The following is a 17,442-nucleotide window of genomic DNA, read 5'->3' as shown; positions in this document are numbered from 1 at the left end:
AGCGCAATATGAATTAAAATTGTAATTTCCAATAGTGACAAGCAATATTTATGTGCTTTACTAAATTTACACAAGCACTACGAGTGGTCAGGAGCAGGAGTAGATTTTGTTAGTAGCTACGAAAAGATCGGAGCTACTAAAATATTGATGAATGCGGACACGCACGTAAATTTCTGTCTGCGAACAGTTTACACACAAATTCCTTCTGCTCACGTTTCATGAATGAGACCCACTGTGTCTTTGTTTGTGCTGTTTTTTTTTTTTTTCTGACTACGTGTCTCTGGTTCCGTCGAGGCAGTTTGTTCACTTTCAGTGTCATAAAGGCTAATTATTAGCCAGCACAGCTGCATTAACCTGCAGCACACGCCAGCCAGGATAACAGTAAACATCTACGGGACACTAGGACACTATCTAGTGGGGCATGCTCAAACTGGGTCATAGTGATAAGTGGGAAATCTGCTTGTCTGTTTTATAACGTCTAACAAATATAGGCTGTTGTTTGGGCTATTAGATCAGTCTCAGTTGATTCACGTTCATAGAATATAGAGAGATTACCTGAAACACAAAATATCTTATTTTCACACTTGCTCGCAAATTAAATTATATCAGGAGAGAATCTCAGGTTCTAGTTTTAGCTACTTGTTGTAATTTTGCAAACAAGAGCACAGAGTTAACCCTCTGAGACCCACGGGGCTGTCTGCGATCCAGGCTGACATTTCTGTCTTTAAGAGGCTAAAGCAGGCTGAGTTTTAAAACTAGAGTGATCATACTGGTTTTATATACAACTAGGGGACCTAAGGACTCCAGTGGTGTCACCATGATATACAAAAGATGTTGAACCTGAGCATGTATGCCATTGAATTCACCCCTAATTTTTAACCAGATTTGAAAACAAAAGAAAATCATTCTTACACCCATAAAAGCTGGATTTAAGTCATGTTTGGTTTTATGTGTTCAACATATCCGTATGCATCATGTAATATTGTGACAGTTGATTTCACTTACAACGTCTCCTTCTGTTCAGGGGTGTGTTTTCACTGGCCATCCAGAATCTACACATCCGGTCTCTTGGGTTGCGTTCACTGCGCAGCGTCAGTGGAGGTTTGGTCCTGTTGCACAACAACTCCCAGCTGTGCTACACCAATTCTCTGCCTTGGGACAATCTCCTCCATCCCACCCAGGGACCCCACCGCATCGTCAGCCAGAACCAGGACGCCCAGCGCTGTGGTGGGTGAACACACTAATGTAGCACCAAGTTCCATTAAAGTTACTGTGGGTTTCACTTTGATCAGGCACTTAATCCAAGTTAAAACTTTCGGCCAGATGAAAATCCAGCTGCATTGAATACACTTTTATGATTTGCATTTTAATCAGCATTCATGTATGTTGTTGCGGTGACAGTGAGGAGGTGAGGCCAACAGAAAGTACAGTGTGCATCATGCTCTTTTTTCTCTGTATGTGTGTTCAGAGGATGAGGGGCGTGTGTGTCACCCACTGTGTGAGGGGGGCTGCTGGGGCCCAGGGCCCAGCCAGTGTGTGTCCTGCACGGCTTTCCAACGCGGCACTGAGTGTGTAGAGCAGTGTGACATCTATCAGGGGTAAGAACGTTTGTGTGTGTGTGTGTGTGTGAGTTTGTGTGGGTGTGGCTGCACTAAATCAATAAAAAGCCAAGTGATAATGGTCCAAATAATACAGCAAGCTGTGTGTCATAATTCCCAAACAAGTTAAATAGTACAAAAAAACGAATCATGTATTAGCCTAAAGTACAGAATGTGAACAGGTGGATTTACGTTGGGGTTGACTGGATTGTCAGTTTGTCACAATAAATCCATCGGAAAGCTTTTAACCTTTATTGTGCCCTAAAGCAACTATAGATCAATGACAAAGCAAATACGTGTGATAACACTGGGAACTCAACACCTAGTATCTTTGAACAGTAAATGATGTTTTGTATAATTTACATGTATGCAAGTGGAATATTTACAAGATAACACAGATGTGAAAACAATTTGTAGAGATCTATTTTTGAATTGTTAGTTTCAGTTCAAAAGCCAAAGTATCTGATGAAGTCACGCAGCACAAAAAAACATGACTCAACACTTTTTTATGTGTTTGAACTCTACTTAGATTATATTTGATTACTTGTACTTAGACGATGAAACAAGTTGTTCTCTCTCAGTCTAAAAATATGTTTGTTGCCCATGTTATCTGGGTCTAAAGACTGAGCTATGTAGCTAAAATCAGTATCACAATACTTATATTTATTCAAATGTGACAAATGTTGAAATACTGAAATATGCTTATGAAATGGGAAAACAGCTCCAAAGGTTACAAAATCCATCTGTCCGCCTCTGAAGCTCACTTACTAACACTTACATCTTGTTCTTTGAATATGCCCAAAAAACAAAGTGTAAAAATGACACTTTGTGGCGCTATATGGGGTTAACTGCAGGACTATTTGTAAGCTAATGTTGTCTCTCAGCAAGAAAGCCAACAGTTGCATTTTCTAAAATGTTGAACCATGTCTTTAACAAACGAATCTCATGATGTGATCACAAAATGATGACACTCAAAGTTGTTAAACGATAATACACATTGTTGTCCAGCCCTTTGTGGTTCAGAGAAGACGTTATCCTGTGCAGGTCGTCTGGCGAGGCTAACATCGGCAGTTATTTGCAGCTGGGGCCCCCCTTTCTAAAAATGTATATGTCCTTACGACGGTGTCAGGTGCTTCAGATAAAAGCATCCAACAAATGCCAGACTGTGTTATGTGACGTTCTGTTAAATCCCATCTGTGCTTATGTTGCAGGTCTGTCCGTGAATACACAGACGGATCTTTGTGTGTTGCCTGTCACGCAGAGTGTCGAGCTATCAACGGCTCTGCCTCCTGTCACGGACCGGTAAGATGTTCCTGCAGCTTATAGTCCTTACATACCAAAATAACATCTGAAAATGCCTCAGCTACTCAGCCTTTAAGATATCTGACATTAAAGTAAATCAGCCTTTTGGGCTTATAAAACTAGTACATTATTTTTTCAGGATGCAACTGGACAAGACATCCACACAGATGTCTTATCCAGATGTGTTTAATCATTGTCAGAACACAATGTCCAAGTAACCTGGTAAACGTCACCTGATTTTATTCAGTTCAAACAGTGCGTTTTTATTTACAAGTTGACCACAACTGCTCATTCGTGTGACCCAGCAGAGAACACGGCTACTGATTATTGTTGTTATGTTTCCGTCCTTTACGGCAGACTCTATTCTTATTATTTAGCTTTTTTGTCTTTTTAATAAAGTAAATAAACTTAAACTTAAACTAAACTTACTGTTATTACTACTGTTTATAACTCTTGATAGGTATTGCTCCTACTTACTTATTTTTATGGACTTTATTCATCACTTTATTGCGATTAGTATTATATATTTGTATCCTTCCAGCCCATTGAATGTGAACTCAGGGCATTGCTGTAAAAGAGCTTAATGCTCAGTCAGTTTTTCCTTGAATAAAAGATCGTTTTCCATCGATTGATAAATACAGATTACTGATTAAACAATGACTACATTAATAATTAAAAAAAATACTATCTATATTTATTACAGTTGACTAAAATTAAACTAAAAACAAAAACTATTGTGCACAAAATTAATTAAAATAGAATAAAAATACAAAGGAAATGTCTTTAGTTTGAGTTTTTGTCACTTTGTTTGTATTTGTTGACCCAATAAGCATGAGAAGGCGTTTATGTGTGCAGATGTTTATTGAGACTGGGACTTTGAGTCAGTGGCCTTCACTAATGTTTGTATTGTGATACCTATTCTGAACTTTGTAAATCTTTTCCCTGATAAATAAACCCCATTTCACAATCTCTGATACCAGCACAATCAAAAATAATAATTAGTTGCAGCTCTAGAGAAACAATCATCTGAATTTTTGCTGCAGTTTTGGTAGATATAAATGTATACAGTGAAATATGATTCCTAAACATTTAATGATACATCACAAAGCAGCACAGGAGCTTAAACTTTTGCACTTCGATGGAAATTAAAGGTTCAGTGCGTCATCAAATACAGACACTTTGAATTGGTGGTTTGGTCCAACTACCAACCCAAGATCGTAGGTGTTTGACGACCTGGGAAAGGAACTACCAAATAAAATCAAAATATGGCAAAAAAAAAATAATATGAATACCCTGTTATACCTGTTTGTATGTGTGCAAATTGTTTATGTATAAATTAATTTAAATATTTCTCTGTGTGTGTCTTCAGGGTGCAGAACACTGTTCAGAGTGTCGAAACTTCCAGGATGGTGAGTTCTGTGTGGATCATTGTCCCAGCGGTGTCAAGGAGGATCAGCAGACCGTATGGAAGTACAGCAACGCCACAGGACACTGTCTGCCCTGCCACACCAACTGCACGCTGTCGTGAGTGCACACACTTCACAAACACAAACACAATCACACACATGCTACACACACAATAAGGGTGATTTTACACTCGGAGCTTCTGTGTTTCAGCTGCACCGTGATGGACGACAGAGGCTGCCCCATCGACACCAGGACAGGGTGAGCTGCTGCAACTAATCACTTACTCAGATGGTGTGGTGGTGGATTTTCTCAGTGCTTCTCTGAGGAAGAGGAGCTGTGTTTAATTGTTTGTCTCTGTGTAGACCGGGTACAACCATCGCGGCTGCAGTGGGTGGGGTGGTGCTCTTCTTCATCCTGCTGGCTCTGCTGATCTTCTACCTGAGGAGGCAGAAGAAGCTGAGGAGGAAGGAGACAATGAGGAGGATCCTGCAAGAACATGAGGTGGGCAACTGGTTACAAGTACTGATGTTTTATCATTTCTCTTGTTTTGTAGACAGACGTATGTGTTGTTCAAACAGATGGGAGTTCATTTGCTAGAAGTTAAATGCTAAACATAAATGACATTAATTGTTTTAAGTTAAAAATCAGGTCAAAATCTAGTTCTTAGGTTTCCCTTGGGTGGTGTTGTAGTGTGTAATGAAGGAATCTGATTTCTGCTTCCTTCATGTGTGCAGCTGGTGGAGCCTCTAACACCCAGCGGCGCGTCACCCAATCAGGCTCAGATGCGTATCCTGAAGGAGACTGAGCTTAAAAAACTCAGGGTTCTGGGTGCAGGGGCCTTTGGGACTGTTTACAAGGTATGTGTGCCAGTTTTTTGTGTCAGTTTTTTTTTTCAATCTGGACTAGAGTTGGGTAGATGTCTGGTTTTTATGTGGCCTGGTCCAGTGTACGAGCTTTAACTGGTTTGATTTAGTGCAAACCAGCTGAACCGACATTTGTCATTATCAAACTTCTGGCAAATTAAAGTGATATTAAAATAATATTATGTTTGTTAATAAACGGACTAACGGAGCCACTAGTGTCTGACAGGTCATGAGTGGAGCACAGGCAACATGAAGGAGATCAAATTTAAGTAGGAGTGGGAGAGGCTGAGCGGCACATATTGTGTTTGTTTACCAAAGTTCATGTCTTTTTGGGGGTGACAAGAGGACATGGCAGAAGAAAACTAAATATGTGCCAGTATGGCAACATTTTGGATTCAAAGCTGATAAAAGAGGTGCATGTTATGTTGGGAGCTGAACTTTTACCAGATGCCCTGTCTATATTTATTCCTGTCACTGGCCTTGAAAGTGCAGCAATGGGCAAAGAACAGCTGATTCATGATGTTGACATGAGGAATTCTCTTTATGATACTTCTGAATTTCACTACAAAAACCTAAATGTGGCAGCCAGCTGTGGAGCTGAAAGTCTCTGGTAAATGAGCATTGCTAATAGTTGGCTGTATTGTGTGTCATATACTGTAAATACCACAATATAATGTGCACGGAGGCTACTCATCCATCTTTTAAATGGTTACATGTCCAGTCTGATCCTGAAATGTATCCACTCAGGGGATTTGTGCACTGTCGATTTTACATCCACTAAAAGTGCTTGTTTTTTTCGCTGACAGGCTCGAAGTGTCTGACAACGTTGTGAAAAGGATCCTTACCGAGATAGAACTTTTTGTTAAAGTGTTAAATCCTTTTTGTTTAACCAGAAACAGCCATGAAGTCGCCATTGCCAAAGCTAGCAGACTCAGACACAAAATAAAATTCACAAAAGCCTTCTTGGTTCGTCTCCCTACTGTTCCAACAATCATGAACTCTGTTTTGTTCTAAATAAACCCTTAATTCACCCAGTTAGACGTGAAAGTATGCTGGCTCTATACATGCTAAAAGTACTGGTTAAGGGCTGTTCCTGGTTAAACAAAATGTCTATCGATGTAGTGATCCTTTTCATGATGTTGTCAGACACTTGTAACAACAACCTGACCTGTCAGTGGCAAAAACAAACACTTTCAGTGGACGTAAATTGATGATTGGTTATGCTGCTGCAGCGCTCTCGCTCAATACTGCACCAGTTTCAAAAGTTCTTGTCTCCGTTAGTCACTTAGACCAAAAATCATGAGACAAAAGAGTCCAAGTTGAAAAACACCATAATACCGTTAGCAGTATTTTAGATTTAGCTTCACATCTTTGGTGAGTTTTGAATGGTTTTTGCTGATTTTATTTCAGGGAGTGTGGGCTCCTGATGGGGAAAATGTGAAAATACCAGTGGCCATCAAGGTGTTACGAGAGAACACCTCGCCAAAGGCCAACAAAGAGATCCTTGATGTGAGTACAACTCAGATACACACAGTAACAGTTCACGTAAATACAGTTCTCAACCCTCACCCTCTTTCCTCTGCCTTCCTCAGGAGGCCTATGTGATGGCAGGTGTGGCCAGCCCCTACGTCTGCCGGCTGCTCGGGATTTGTCTGACCTCCACAGTGCAGCTGGTCACTCAGCTGATGCCGTACGGCTGCCTCCTCGACTACGTCAGGGAGAACAAGGACCGCATCGGCTCCCAGTTCCTCCTCAACTGGTGTGTCCAGATCGCCAAGGTGCGTTGATTTCCATGCACATACTTGCACTACTGCTTGTTTTAGTAGGAGGAAATGTGTATGTTTTTGTAAGCCAAACAGCAGTGTCTGAATGTCGCTGTTGATTTCTCTATCGTCTTATTTTTCCTTTCAAATCTGATGTGGTATCAGTTTGTGTAATTGTGAAGACATGGATTTGTGGGTGATGGATCTGTGTGTGTGTGTGTGTGTGTGTGTGTGTGTGTGTGTGTGTGTGTGTAGGGGATGAGTTATTTAGAGGAGGTCCGGCTGGTTCACAGAGATTTGGCCGCCCGCAATGTTCTGGTCAAAAACCCGAATCATGTGAAGATCACCGATTTTGGTCTGGCCCGTCTGCTCGATATAGACGAGACTGAATATCATGCTGATGGAGGGAAGGTAAGAGGGAGCTGTGACTGTAGGAGCATCTGCGTTGGGAATGTTCACATTTATCATCATGTTATTTTAACTGATGTTCTGTAACTGTGTTTCTAGGTGCCGATTAAATGGATGGCTTTGGAGTCTATTCTGCACAGGAAGTTCACTCATCAGAGTGACGTCTGGAGCTACGGTCAGTATCACTCAGTGCTGGAAATGATATAAGACATAACATTAAAAAACAAACAAACAAAAAAACGTAGAGGCTTCTTTTTTTAATGCCTAAAATGACAGCTGACAGCAGCAGAAAAGAGAGCAGATTTAAAATTTTGCAGTGGCATCCTGATTGGCTGAGAGACATCATGATTGATTGGATAACAGAAGAGTGAACACCCATAGTCAACTGATTAGAGGAAGCAGTGTGTAATAAAGAATTGTGCTAACTTTACTTCCATACGACTCTGCCTCTTGGTAACACGTCTGCTTTCAGCTGGCTACCTGAGGCTCATGCTGCGTACAAATTAAAATCATGATGAAAAAAAAGAAAGTAATTTTCTCTCAATGAAAAACATTGTCTCCTGAACGCTCATGATAAACGGGCAAAAAATGGGCTAATAAGATGCTGCAGTGAAACCTAGTGTTCCTCAGGCTACTTTGTGTAGTCTGCTGAAACAATGAGACACTGTCATGGCTGCTGAAGGAAACAGAAAACAAATGTGGGAAAGCAGCTGTCGTTGAAGCAGCCCTCATCAAGTGTATCGATATTGGTATCAGAGCTGTCTGTTTCATTACTTTATATTTCTGTCCTAAATGTACAGATGTTATTAGAAGGTAATCTGCATGACAAATAAAGAAAAAGAAAAAAAAAAACGGTTATATTAACCATGTGCTTACACACAGCACACAGTAACAACATGGACGACATCATATACTGTATATGTACAATGTGGCTGCAGGGATCAGGCTCTTCCCAAAGTGAGCCCTTCTGCACCCTGCGCTCAGAGGGCAGTGGGGTGAGGTTGTGATTGAGTGGATGTGTGATGTCCTGTTCTTGTTGACTGTCATTTTGGTAGGTGTTTTATTCTAGTCACAGTGCTGTTGTAATGGTACATTTCCTTCCCAGGTGTGACGGTCTGGGAGCTGATGACGTTTGGTGCTAAACCCTACGACATGATCCCAGCCAGAGAAATCCCAGATGTTTTAGAAGGAGGAGAGCGACTTCCCCAGCCGCTCATCTGCACCATCGACGTCTACATGATCATGGTCAAATGTCAGTAGTTAACTTTATGTTATGTTTGTGTCTCAAGGTTGTTTTGCAATTTTATTTTTATTTTCAGAGGTATTGCATACAATCAAGACACTGCCAGCCATCATAACCTCAATACCTCTCTTTTCTGTCTTTCCCCCCTTCTTTTTAAGATTCTGTGTCTCAAAGTTTAATATGTGTTTGTTACAACATTATGTTTTGGGTAGTTGTCATTGTCCCAAACAGAGTTGCATGTTGGTAGTTATTGTTGCAGATGAGTAATTGACATCTTGATTTTTATGTTTGTGTTGCAGGTTGGATGATTGACCCAGACAGCAGGCCGAGGTTCAGAGATCTGGTGAATGATTTTAGCACGATGGCCAGAGATCCACCTCGCTATGTAGTCATTCAGGTGTGTGAACGTTTTTCATGTCACCAATGTTTTACTTTTTGTGACTATGCTCACAGTGTCCTTATCACCTAATGCTCGTGCTCATCATGTCACATACATTGTAGTTATTAGTCTATAACTGCTGTTGTTTTTTATTTCAGTTTATCTCTCAGTGCATTCCTAGTGCAAACATTACTGTAAATATGCCAGCATGGTGTTCAAGTGTTGTTCTTTCTCTTTCTCTGTCTCGCAGAACGACGAGCAGATGAGCATGTCCAGCCCAGTGGACAGCCAGTTCTTCCGAATGCTTCTGGAGGAGGAAGGAAACAACATGAGGGAGCTGCTGGATGCTGAGGAGTATCTGGTGCCTCAGCCAAACCTCTTCCCCAGGACTCAGGGAGACGGGGTCCAAGCCAACGGGCCATCCAGACACCAGTCATACAGGGTCAGTGAGGAGGGGTTATGTTTCTTCTTCTCCTTGAAGAGTAACTTTGTGTGTATTGAGTTTTGCCAAGTGATAATGCAGTTGGTTATGGAGCATTTGGAAGCATATAGGCTACATTAACTGAATCAATTACCTGGATTGTTTTAACAAGAGGATGCATTGATTTCATTAATTTATTTTAGTGTGAAATGTTAAAACACCCACAAGGTTGCTCTGCTGCTTTGCATCAGCTCTGGTTTTATCATATTAAACCGATTGTACCTGTTTTTTACACAGTTCTATGTAGTTTTACCTGTTGGAGGGCCGCAGAGTTGGGCACAGAGAAAAAAAAAATAGACCAGCAGCATATAAAAGAGCCGCAGGGTGATGGCGCTGGTAAGCACTACCTCCATGGTCAGTGTAGCAGCTGCAGACGATTCTAATGGATGCGCTCTGCTGCAGAATGTTGTGGCAGATGTGTTGCAACCCATCCATGTCCCATGTATTTTGGCTGTAAGCGACTAATGGGAACAACAGGATTTGAAATTGGTCCAGTATTGAGCGAGAGCGCTGCAGCCAGCAGCTGTGAAACAGGCTGCAATGTAACCATGCAATTTACGTCCAATAAAAGTGCTTGTTTTTGCCACTGACAGGTTTAGATTTGTCTGAAGTGTCTGGCAACCTCATGGAAAGGATCCCTACAGAGATAGACCTTTTTCTTAAAGTGTAAGATCTGTTTATTTTAACCAGAAAGAGCCGCATAATCACTACAGCCAAACCTACCAGACTCCATTTGAATAAACAGTGATTTTAGCCTGTATAGAGACAGCATATGTTTGCATCTAGCTGCCAAATTAAATGTTCATTTCAACTGAATCAATGTAGATGATTGTTGTAGCAGAGGAAAGATGAACCAAGACCGCTTTTTTGAGTTTTATTTTATTTCTGTTAACGTAAGATAAAGTGTTTTTTAGAATTATAAAATCATCGTTTATTCAAATAGAGTCTGGTTGCTTTGGCGACAGCAATTTTGGGACTGTTTCTGGTAAGCGAAAAGGATCTTACTCTTTAACACAAAAGGTCTGCCTCTGCAGGGATTCTTGCCATGATGTTGTCAGACACTTGCAGCCTTGCAGTGGCAAAACCAAACACTTTAAGTGGACATAAACTTGTCAGTGCACAAATGCCCCAAGTGGTTATATTGCAGCTGGTTTTACTGCTGTTGGCTGCAGCACTATCACTCAACACTGGACCAGAGTCAAAAATTGTTGCTCCCCTTAGTCACTTAGACACAAAAACATGGAAAATAGGGTCGAGGTTGAAGAGTAACAAGGTGACCCTTTAATTTACACAGCCATGGAGACCTGGGAACCTTTAACAAATTCATCTTTTCGTCAGTTTTTCATATATCATCTGTTTCTCCTCTCTCCAGCAGAGCAGAGATCAGGGCTTAAATGTGGAGCCCTCTGTCGCCGGCGGCCCTCGGAGCACGTACTCCTCCCTGAGCACTCTTGGCCGCAGCCAGTACCCTACCTTACCTTTAGGAGCCAGCACCTCCAACGGCATATGGATTCCTCAGTACCCAACGCTGGCTCGCAGCACCTCGGCCGGGGGCCAGTCTGACTCTGTTTTCCTGGATGGGCCTCCAGATGACCCCACGCTGCCCCCGGCCAGCCCCGGACGCTACAGCAAAGATCCTACATACTCAAACGGGAGCCAGGGCGACTTGGAGACAGATGGGCCAAATGGCTTCCATCATCCTCCTCTCCTTCATCACTCACTGCCTAGACGGACTCATGGGTATAATCATAATCATGCCTTGCCAGGTGAGTGGGAGATGCGTCCACTGTGGGCTTTAAAAAATAACATGAAGGGAAGAAAGTGTTTGATGTTTTCTTTCTTTCTTCATCTATTTAGAGTATGTCAACCAGGAGATTCAGGATCTCAGGCCGGGGATCCCAGACCGGCCCAGCACTTTGCCTCGTAAAGGCGCCAGAGTAGACCGGCGCCTCCCTAACGGCCTGAGCTCTGGTCACAGCGTGGAAAACCCGGGTTACTTGGTCCCCGTGGGTGCAGTGTCCGCCACCTCTCCGGCCTTTGATAACCCGTACTACCTGGACCTCGCAGCCAAAGCTAACACTGTAGCCGAGGTTGCAGACAGTCCTGAGATGAGAGACGGAGGAGTGCCCAAGCACGTGAATGGGTTTGTAACCCCCACGGCAGAGAATCCAGAGTATCTGGGACTAGCGGACACCTGGAGTGGATATACTTGAGGAGAGGGAGTAATGTGATGAACTCAAGAGGAGTCACAGCTTGCGTTCTACTGAGTGAGTCGAGGAGCGAGAGAAAGGGAAGATGAATAGTTGTGTGACAGAAACGAGCTGGGTGTATGATTGATTTTGGGATAAGTGCGTGCATACGGAGCTGAATCTTCTCTCGATAAGCACCTGAATCCAAAGCGGTCGAGGTTTTCCAGCACCGCATCACCCAGTTGTGACACACCATGGCTCAACACAGTGTAGCATTAATCTGGTGTCTGTGGCATCATTTGTATTCCTGTCTTCCTCTCAGCAATCTGTGTGACTGTTAAGTGCCAAAAAAGAAGTTCACTCAGCCTTTGTGTATATAACTCTGTACTTGATAAACAGAGGAGTTCACGTTTGTCAACAACCCATCATGGTACGCGAAGGGTCTGATCATCACAGGATCCAACATTTGATCGGTTTAATGAACGCTGAGGGTTTTTTTAATGTTCATTTAACATGTTTTAATGTCTGGTTGTTTCAACAACACGTGAAGCTTTTTTTTTTGTTTTGTATTTCCCTCAGTTCCTTCTCGATATGCTCCTCAGCCCAGCTAAAAAAGTGTAAAAGCAAAAAACACTGACAAAGTGAGCCATGATATGCACTGAAGGTGGTGTTTAGTATTCTGGTCACTTTGTCTCTGACCTGATGGGGGTCTTCAACACACTCAAAGCCATTTTGTTTTGGCCGGAGAAGGCCCTGCAGCCCATCTGGCCAGTAAACATGCTCACTGAAAGAAAGGCATCCTGTATGGAGAAGACAGAGGCATTGTGCCACACTGATGTATGTGGTTGTTAGTGTCTCGGCTGCAGCTACTTTGTGGTACGACAGAGGGGATACGAGGTACTAGGCTAGACTTTTTAAGCTGAAAAATCATGTTTTTGTCATAGAGACAAAGTGTACTTGTCACCAAGTTAGAGCCGACTTTTCAGGGATTTATGATTTTGCATATAATTTGGGAAAAATATGCACATTTTGAATTATGCACCATGCACTACATGTTACTGCATATGTCCCCCATGCTTGTGTTATCACAATGAGCCTTTTGGTTTTGGTGGCCTTTCACTGTGTAAGAAAGCATTACAAGCTATAAGTGAGTATATTCCACAACAAGTGAAGAATTTGCATATATATATATAAACTTATATATAAAGATGTTTGCTCCCCTTTATGGAACAAAAAGCAGTTCTGCTGTTTGTGCAAAAGTGAGCACTCGACACTGGAGCTGAATGTGAATCTGAGGAGGCAAAAACTTCGCTCTGCTCGGGTTGGATAATCAATGCATGGCTCAAATTCCACTCAGCAAGAACACACTGGCATCCCAGTTAATAATCAACAGCCTTTTTTATTTTATTTTTGAAGAGCGTTTTTTTCACGTTAACTGGAGTTGGGGCTGGGGGAGGTCAAAACCCGAGTCAATGGAGCCTTTGTCTGACCCTCATGTCCATGTTGGAAAGTCAGCGCTTTCCCAACTCGCACGTCCCAACGACTGATGTTGTCTCAGCTTTGAAAAGAGAGAATAGTTTTCTCCTGCAGAGGTTCGTCGTACACAGAATGTGGTTCAGTGTTTGGGGCAATAAATCCCCAAACAAGTCAACTGGGTTGTTGATAGGCCTGTCACGATAACTACGTGTAGTGGAGAATATATCATCCCAGAAATAATTGCAGTAAATGATAATAGTGGTATTTTAAGACAGTTTTATGCCACTGATATGATTATGATATAATAGCAATTAACTTTTAATATTAAGAATATTCAGACTTTGGAATGTGAACAAACAATAAATAAAAAATCCTTTAAAAAAAACAAATAAAATAAAACAATATATAATAAAATGCACCCTCAGGTTAACAAAAAAAAAAATCACTATAATAAATGAAATTGAAATAAATGTATGAATAAATATTAAACATTTGGCACAGAGTTATAGAGAGTTATTCCTTAACAGGCAATAAACTGTCAAACCCTGCTGTTTATTGTAGCATCATGTTGGTTAAAATTGTTTGTGACATTCTCAGGTATACAAACACACAAAAAATATCGTACGACACATGGAAATGACCTCAATAAGTCGATCACGTAATTATCATGACAGGCCTCGTTGTTAAAATGTACATAACCCTCCATCAACACGTCACGTTTTACTCTGAAAGTCTTGAGTAAACAGTCTTCTATTTTCATGTTCTCATACGGGTTTTGAAGAGTTTTGTTCCAGAAAAAGGACCTTTAAGAATTAAACCTGATTTTATATAACAATTTCTTACATTAAAAAATAACATGTTTTTTTATTTAAAAGAAAAAACATGATAATATTTTATTTTAATAGCCTCAGTTATCATAGACTAACATTCTTTAGAATTGAATTATTATTGAGTGATAAGATTCATATAACAGTTTTTGTTTCATGTTTATATATAATAGATATGCATTATATTATTTTGGAATGAAACCCTTCATGTGTATTGTTGCTGTCAGGTGAACATCTCATATCTCTATGAAAGCAGACTGTGGATTGACTAAAATGTATCTTTGCATTACGTCTGAAATATTTTGAAAGGATGTTATGTGCCTGTGTGTTTTGGGCCCGCCTTTTGTTTTGTGTGGTCCCCTTTCTTTTATTCTATTTTTTGAAAGATCCCCGACGAGCCCGCAAATATGTTACGTTCCCACCAGATGTCTAGGGGGAAGGGGGAGTAACACAGTGAAATTGAGGGAACTTTCAAAGAAAAGAAAAAGGCAAACAAAACAAATCGGCAGTTTAAAGGAAGTTTATTTAAAACGAAAACGGGACCACCAACGAAAAACGAACTCCTAAAGGACACTGGATCGCCTGTAGCAGGGACACACAAAGAAAAGATTAATCACAGCCAACAAACACCTAGCCAAACTCTTAGTTATTACCCTTGTCTTAGAGACACGCAACTGTCACAGCCTTCTAACCCGCCAGCACTGGCACTACTCCTCCGTCATCAATTTAAACCCTCGCTGATGAGGAATGATGAGGATCAGCTGCATGCAGAAAAAAAAGAAAGGGGAAAACCCAAAACACAGACGCATAACAAAGGGTTAAAAGAGATTAATGGATGTAAAATTTTAACAAATAAATGGAAATTTAAAAGTGCAACATCCTGACTGGGATAGTTGGGATTTTTTGAAGTGGGGGCTCTATGAGGTGCTTATCTACAGTCAGTTTATTACCTACAGTAGATGGCAATCAGCACGCCCCCAGTTGGGAGAAGCAGACAGGAGTACTGCCACTAAAGCAAAGTCATGTACTGCTGTGGATGGGGGCAGCAGCAAAACATATTTTAGCCACCTAAAAAACTAATAATAATTTAAGTGTGTGCTGTATTAAGAGTATTTTCTCTGCTTTACGTTGTTGTCAAGACAACCCTTTATGGCTGAAAACTGATCTGACAGTGAAACTTACCTATCCTCTCTTCATAGTCACCAGACTTCATTGACAAAAACAGTAATTTTACCTCACAGAACACAGGAGCTGCTGGTGTACTACTGCCTCGCTTGGTTAGTTTGTTCGTGTTATTGTGCGACTTTGGTGTTTTAAAGGGTTAGCTCAGATTCACCAAAGTCACACAATAACATGAAAAAAACTAACCAGTCGAGGCAGCGGTACACCAGCAGCTCCTGTGTTCTGTGAGGTAAAATGACTGTTTTTGTAAATGGAGTCTGGTGGCTTTGAAGAGAGCATAGATGCATGGAACAGCTTCAGTTCCCAGCAGAAAGAGCTGTCTGACAGCAAGGTAAAGCGGTTAAAATATTCTAAATATAGGGTATACTTGAACTGATACTAATTTTTAGCTGACTAAAATATATTTTGCTGCAGACCCCGACCACAACAGTACATTGCTTAGCTTTTGTGGCTGTACTCCAGCCTGCTTCTCAAAAACTCAGGGTGCGCTGACTGCCATTTACTGTAGGAAATATACTGAAGATGGATAAGTAGCTCATCTAACCCCACCTCAAAAAATCCAAACTATCTCTTTAAGCTTTCCTAAAGTTTAATTTCATAACATCGACTTTAACGTGTTAGGAAATTGTGCTATTATTAAATTAATGAGCGATCTACACACATGAACATCCTCTCTGCTGGAGATGCGAGGTTTTCACAGGATCATAACAGCATTATAGCACAGCTCACAAATGTTCCCGCTTCCTTAAGAATGTGATATGTTTCCTGGACATTATGAGATCTCATATACAATCACAAATAATGTACTGGTGTTTACACTGTAGTGTCTTTTTGTATAAAATGTTCACTTTAGATGTGGCCGACACACGACCCAGGAATCTCACACGATTGGCCGGTCTACTTGCTGTCCTTGAAACCATATGTGTCTTTTCTCTGGTTTATTTCGACGACTCAGCTGTAGGAAAAGCAGCCTGAGGACTGGCACTGGTCACTGTGTGGTGGCTTGTTGGAGTGTTTGTAGTGGAATCAGCTAAATGTCAAAAACATGAATGGCTGTTTCTCCCTTTTTAAATTGTGAGATTGGACAGAAGTCGAAACTGAATGTTGTTAAACATTTACAAACGTGTGTTAAAAAGTCTCAAATGTGAGTCAGCCCAAGACTAAGGAACAGTTAACTAACAGGAGCGTGCTTGAGGTTTTATAAAATTAAATATCTGTAATTTACATTTTGAAGAAAATGTATCTTTTGTACTTTTCATGTGAATATTTTTTTACCTTTCACAGTTTGTGTGATTGTGTCAGGACATGAGTAATAATAACCATCTTATTGGGAGTTGTTTTTTTTGTTTTTAATGTATCCTTTCTTATTTGGTCAGTAAGTCCCACAGTGTAAATGTGTAGTATATATATATGTATAAATAAAAACAATCACTTTGGTAGCTAATTTGATTGAACACATTGTGACCAGTTGCTCTACCGTGGAGGGAGGTGGGAGTAAATACATAAGAAAATATTTTATGAAGAAAATGGTCATTTTATATGGAATTGTTTGCATACATTGTGTGTCATTAAAAGCTTATAAATCACATAAAACTCAATGTTTTCTTCGAAACCGGTACAAACAGTGAAAACTTGTCTGTATTTAGTTCTCATTCCTCTCGTTATCTAACATTGGTCTTCTTTTATATCAACTGGATTCTATCTAATTTCTTTGACAAAATAATCCTGTCAGATTTTATTTTTGTAAGACATTTTCAATTGTCAATAATTCTTTATTTACTAACTATGGTCTGTCTAAAATGCCTGCTGGTGGTAAGCACATTATGAACGGCATGTTGCTGCACTCAGTTAGCTGCTCCTGCCACCCAGTGATGGAGAGTGGAACTACAACAGTAGTGTTTATGTGAAGGAGAAATGACGGACCGTTTATTAGTTTGAATTATTTTGCTACTTTTTTACCCCTTTTATAAGTAGTTTTATGCTGTTTCCACTGACAACAGCATATTTACCACCTCTTTATTTCGCTCTGTATTATAGACATTGTAAATGTAGGTACTTTATTTGCTTCACTACAATATGTAATAGAAACAGAGTGAGTCCACTTGGCTACTAGAGTGATGCAGGTTCCATTTTTTCCCTTTTATTTCCTCCTTAAGTAGCTTCAAAGTTGGATCAATCATCTTATGTATCAGCTCGTTCCAGCTCTTTATCAAAGCTGCATGATGTTTACACTGTGAAATATTCATCAGAATCAGAATCAGAAATACTTTATTGATCCCCGAGGGGAAATTATTTATGTTACAGGTGCTCCTTGCAAGAGAGGA

General features: G+C 40.7%; 1 protein-coding gene across 2 annotated transcripts in view; it reads left to right on the top strand.

Annotated features, from left to right (window-relative positions):
- erbb2 (erb-b2 receptor tyrosine kinase 2) overlaps positions 1-15,211 on the top strand; it is a 36,248-nt gene extending 21,037 nt beyond the window's left edge. The window contains exons 12-27 of one of the 2 annotated variants that reach the window (XM_050059731.1): positions 1,025-1,227; positions 1,469-1,598; positions 2,810-2,900; positions 4,270-4,424; positions 4,518-4,565; positions 4,670-4,808; positions 5,042-5,164; positions 6,581-6,679; positions 6,763-6,948; positions 7,189-7,344; positions 7,441-7,516; positions 8,447-8,593; positions 8,884-8,981; positions 9,214-9,405; positions 10,817-11,210; positions 11,302-15,211. In XM_050059731.1, coding sequence (XP_049915688.1) covers positions 1,025-1,227; positions 1,469-1,598; positions 2,810-2,900; positions 4,270-4,424; positions 4,518-4,565; positions 4,670-4,808; positions 5,042-5,164; positions 6,581-6,679; positions 6,763-6,948; positions 7,189-7,344; positions 7,441-7,516; positions 8,447-8,593; positions 8,884-8,981; positions 9,214-9,405; positions 10,817-11,210; positions 11,302-11,657 — 2,593 coding nt within the window. In that variant the 3' untranslated portion in view covers positions 11,658-15,211. The remainder of the gene's footprint in view (positions 1-1,024; positions 1,228-1,468; positions 1,599-2,809; positions 2,901-4,269; positions 4,425-4,517; positions 4,566-4,669; positions 4,809-5,041; positions 5,165-6,580; positions 6,680-6,762; positions 6,949-7,188; positions 7,345-7,440; positions 7,517-8,446; positions 8,594-8,883; positions 8,982-9,213; positions 9,406-10,816; positions 11,211-11,301) is intronic. The other variant, XM_050059732.1, reaches the window with a different exon arrangement.
- The last annotated feature ends 2,231 nt before the right edge of the window (positions 15,212-17,442 follow it).

Source organism: Epinephelus moara, chromosome 13 (assembly GCF_006386435.1).
Source record: "Epinephelus moara isolate mb chromosome 13, YSFRI_EMoa_1.0, whole genome shotgun sequence".
NCBI lineage: Eukaryota > Metazoa > Chordata > Actinopteri > Perciformes > Serranidae > Epinephelus > Epinephelus moara.
This window is presented reverse-complemented; position numbering and strand designations above follow the sequence as displayed.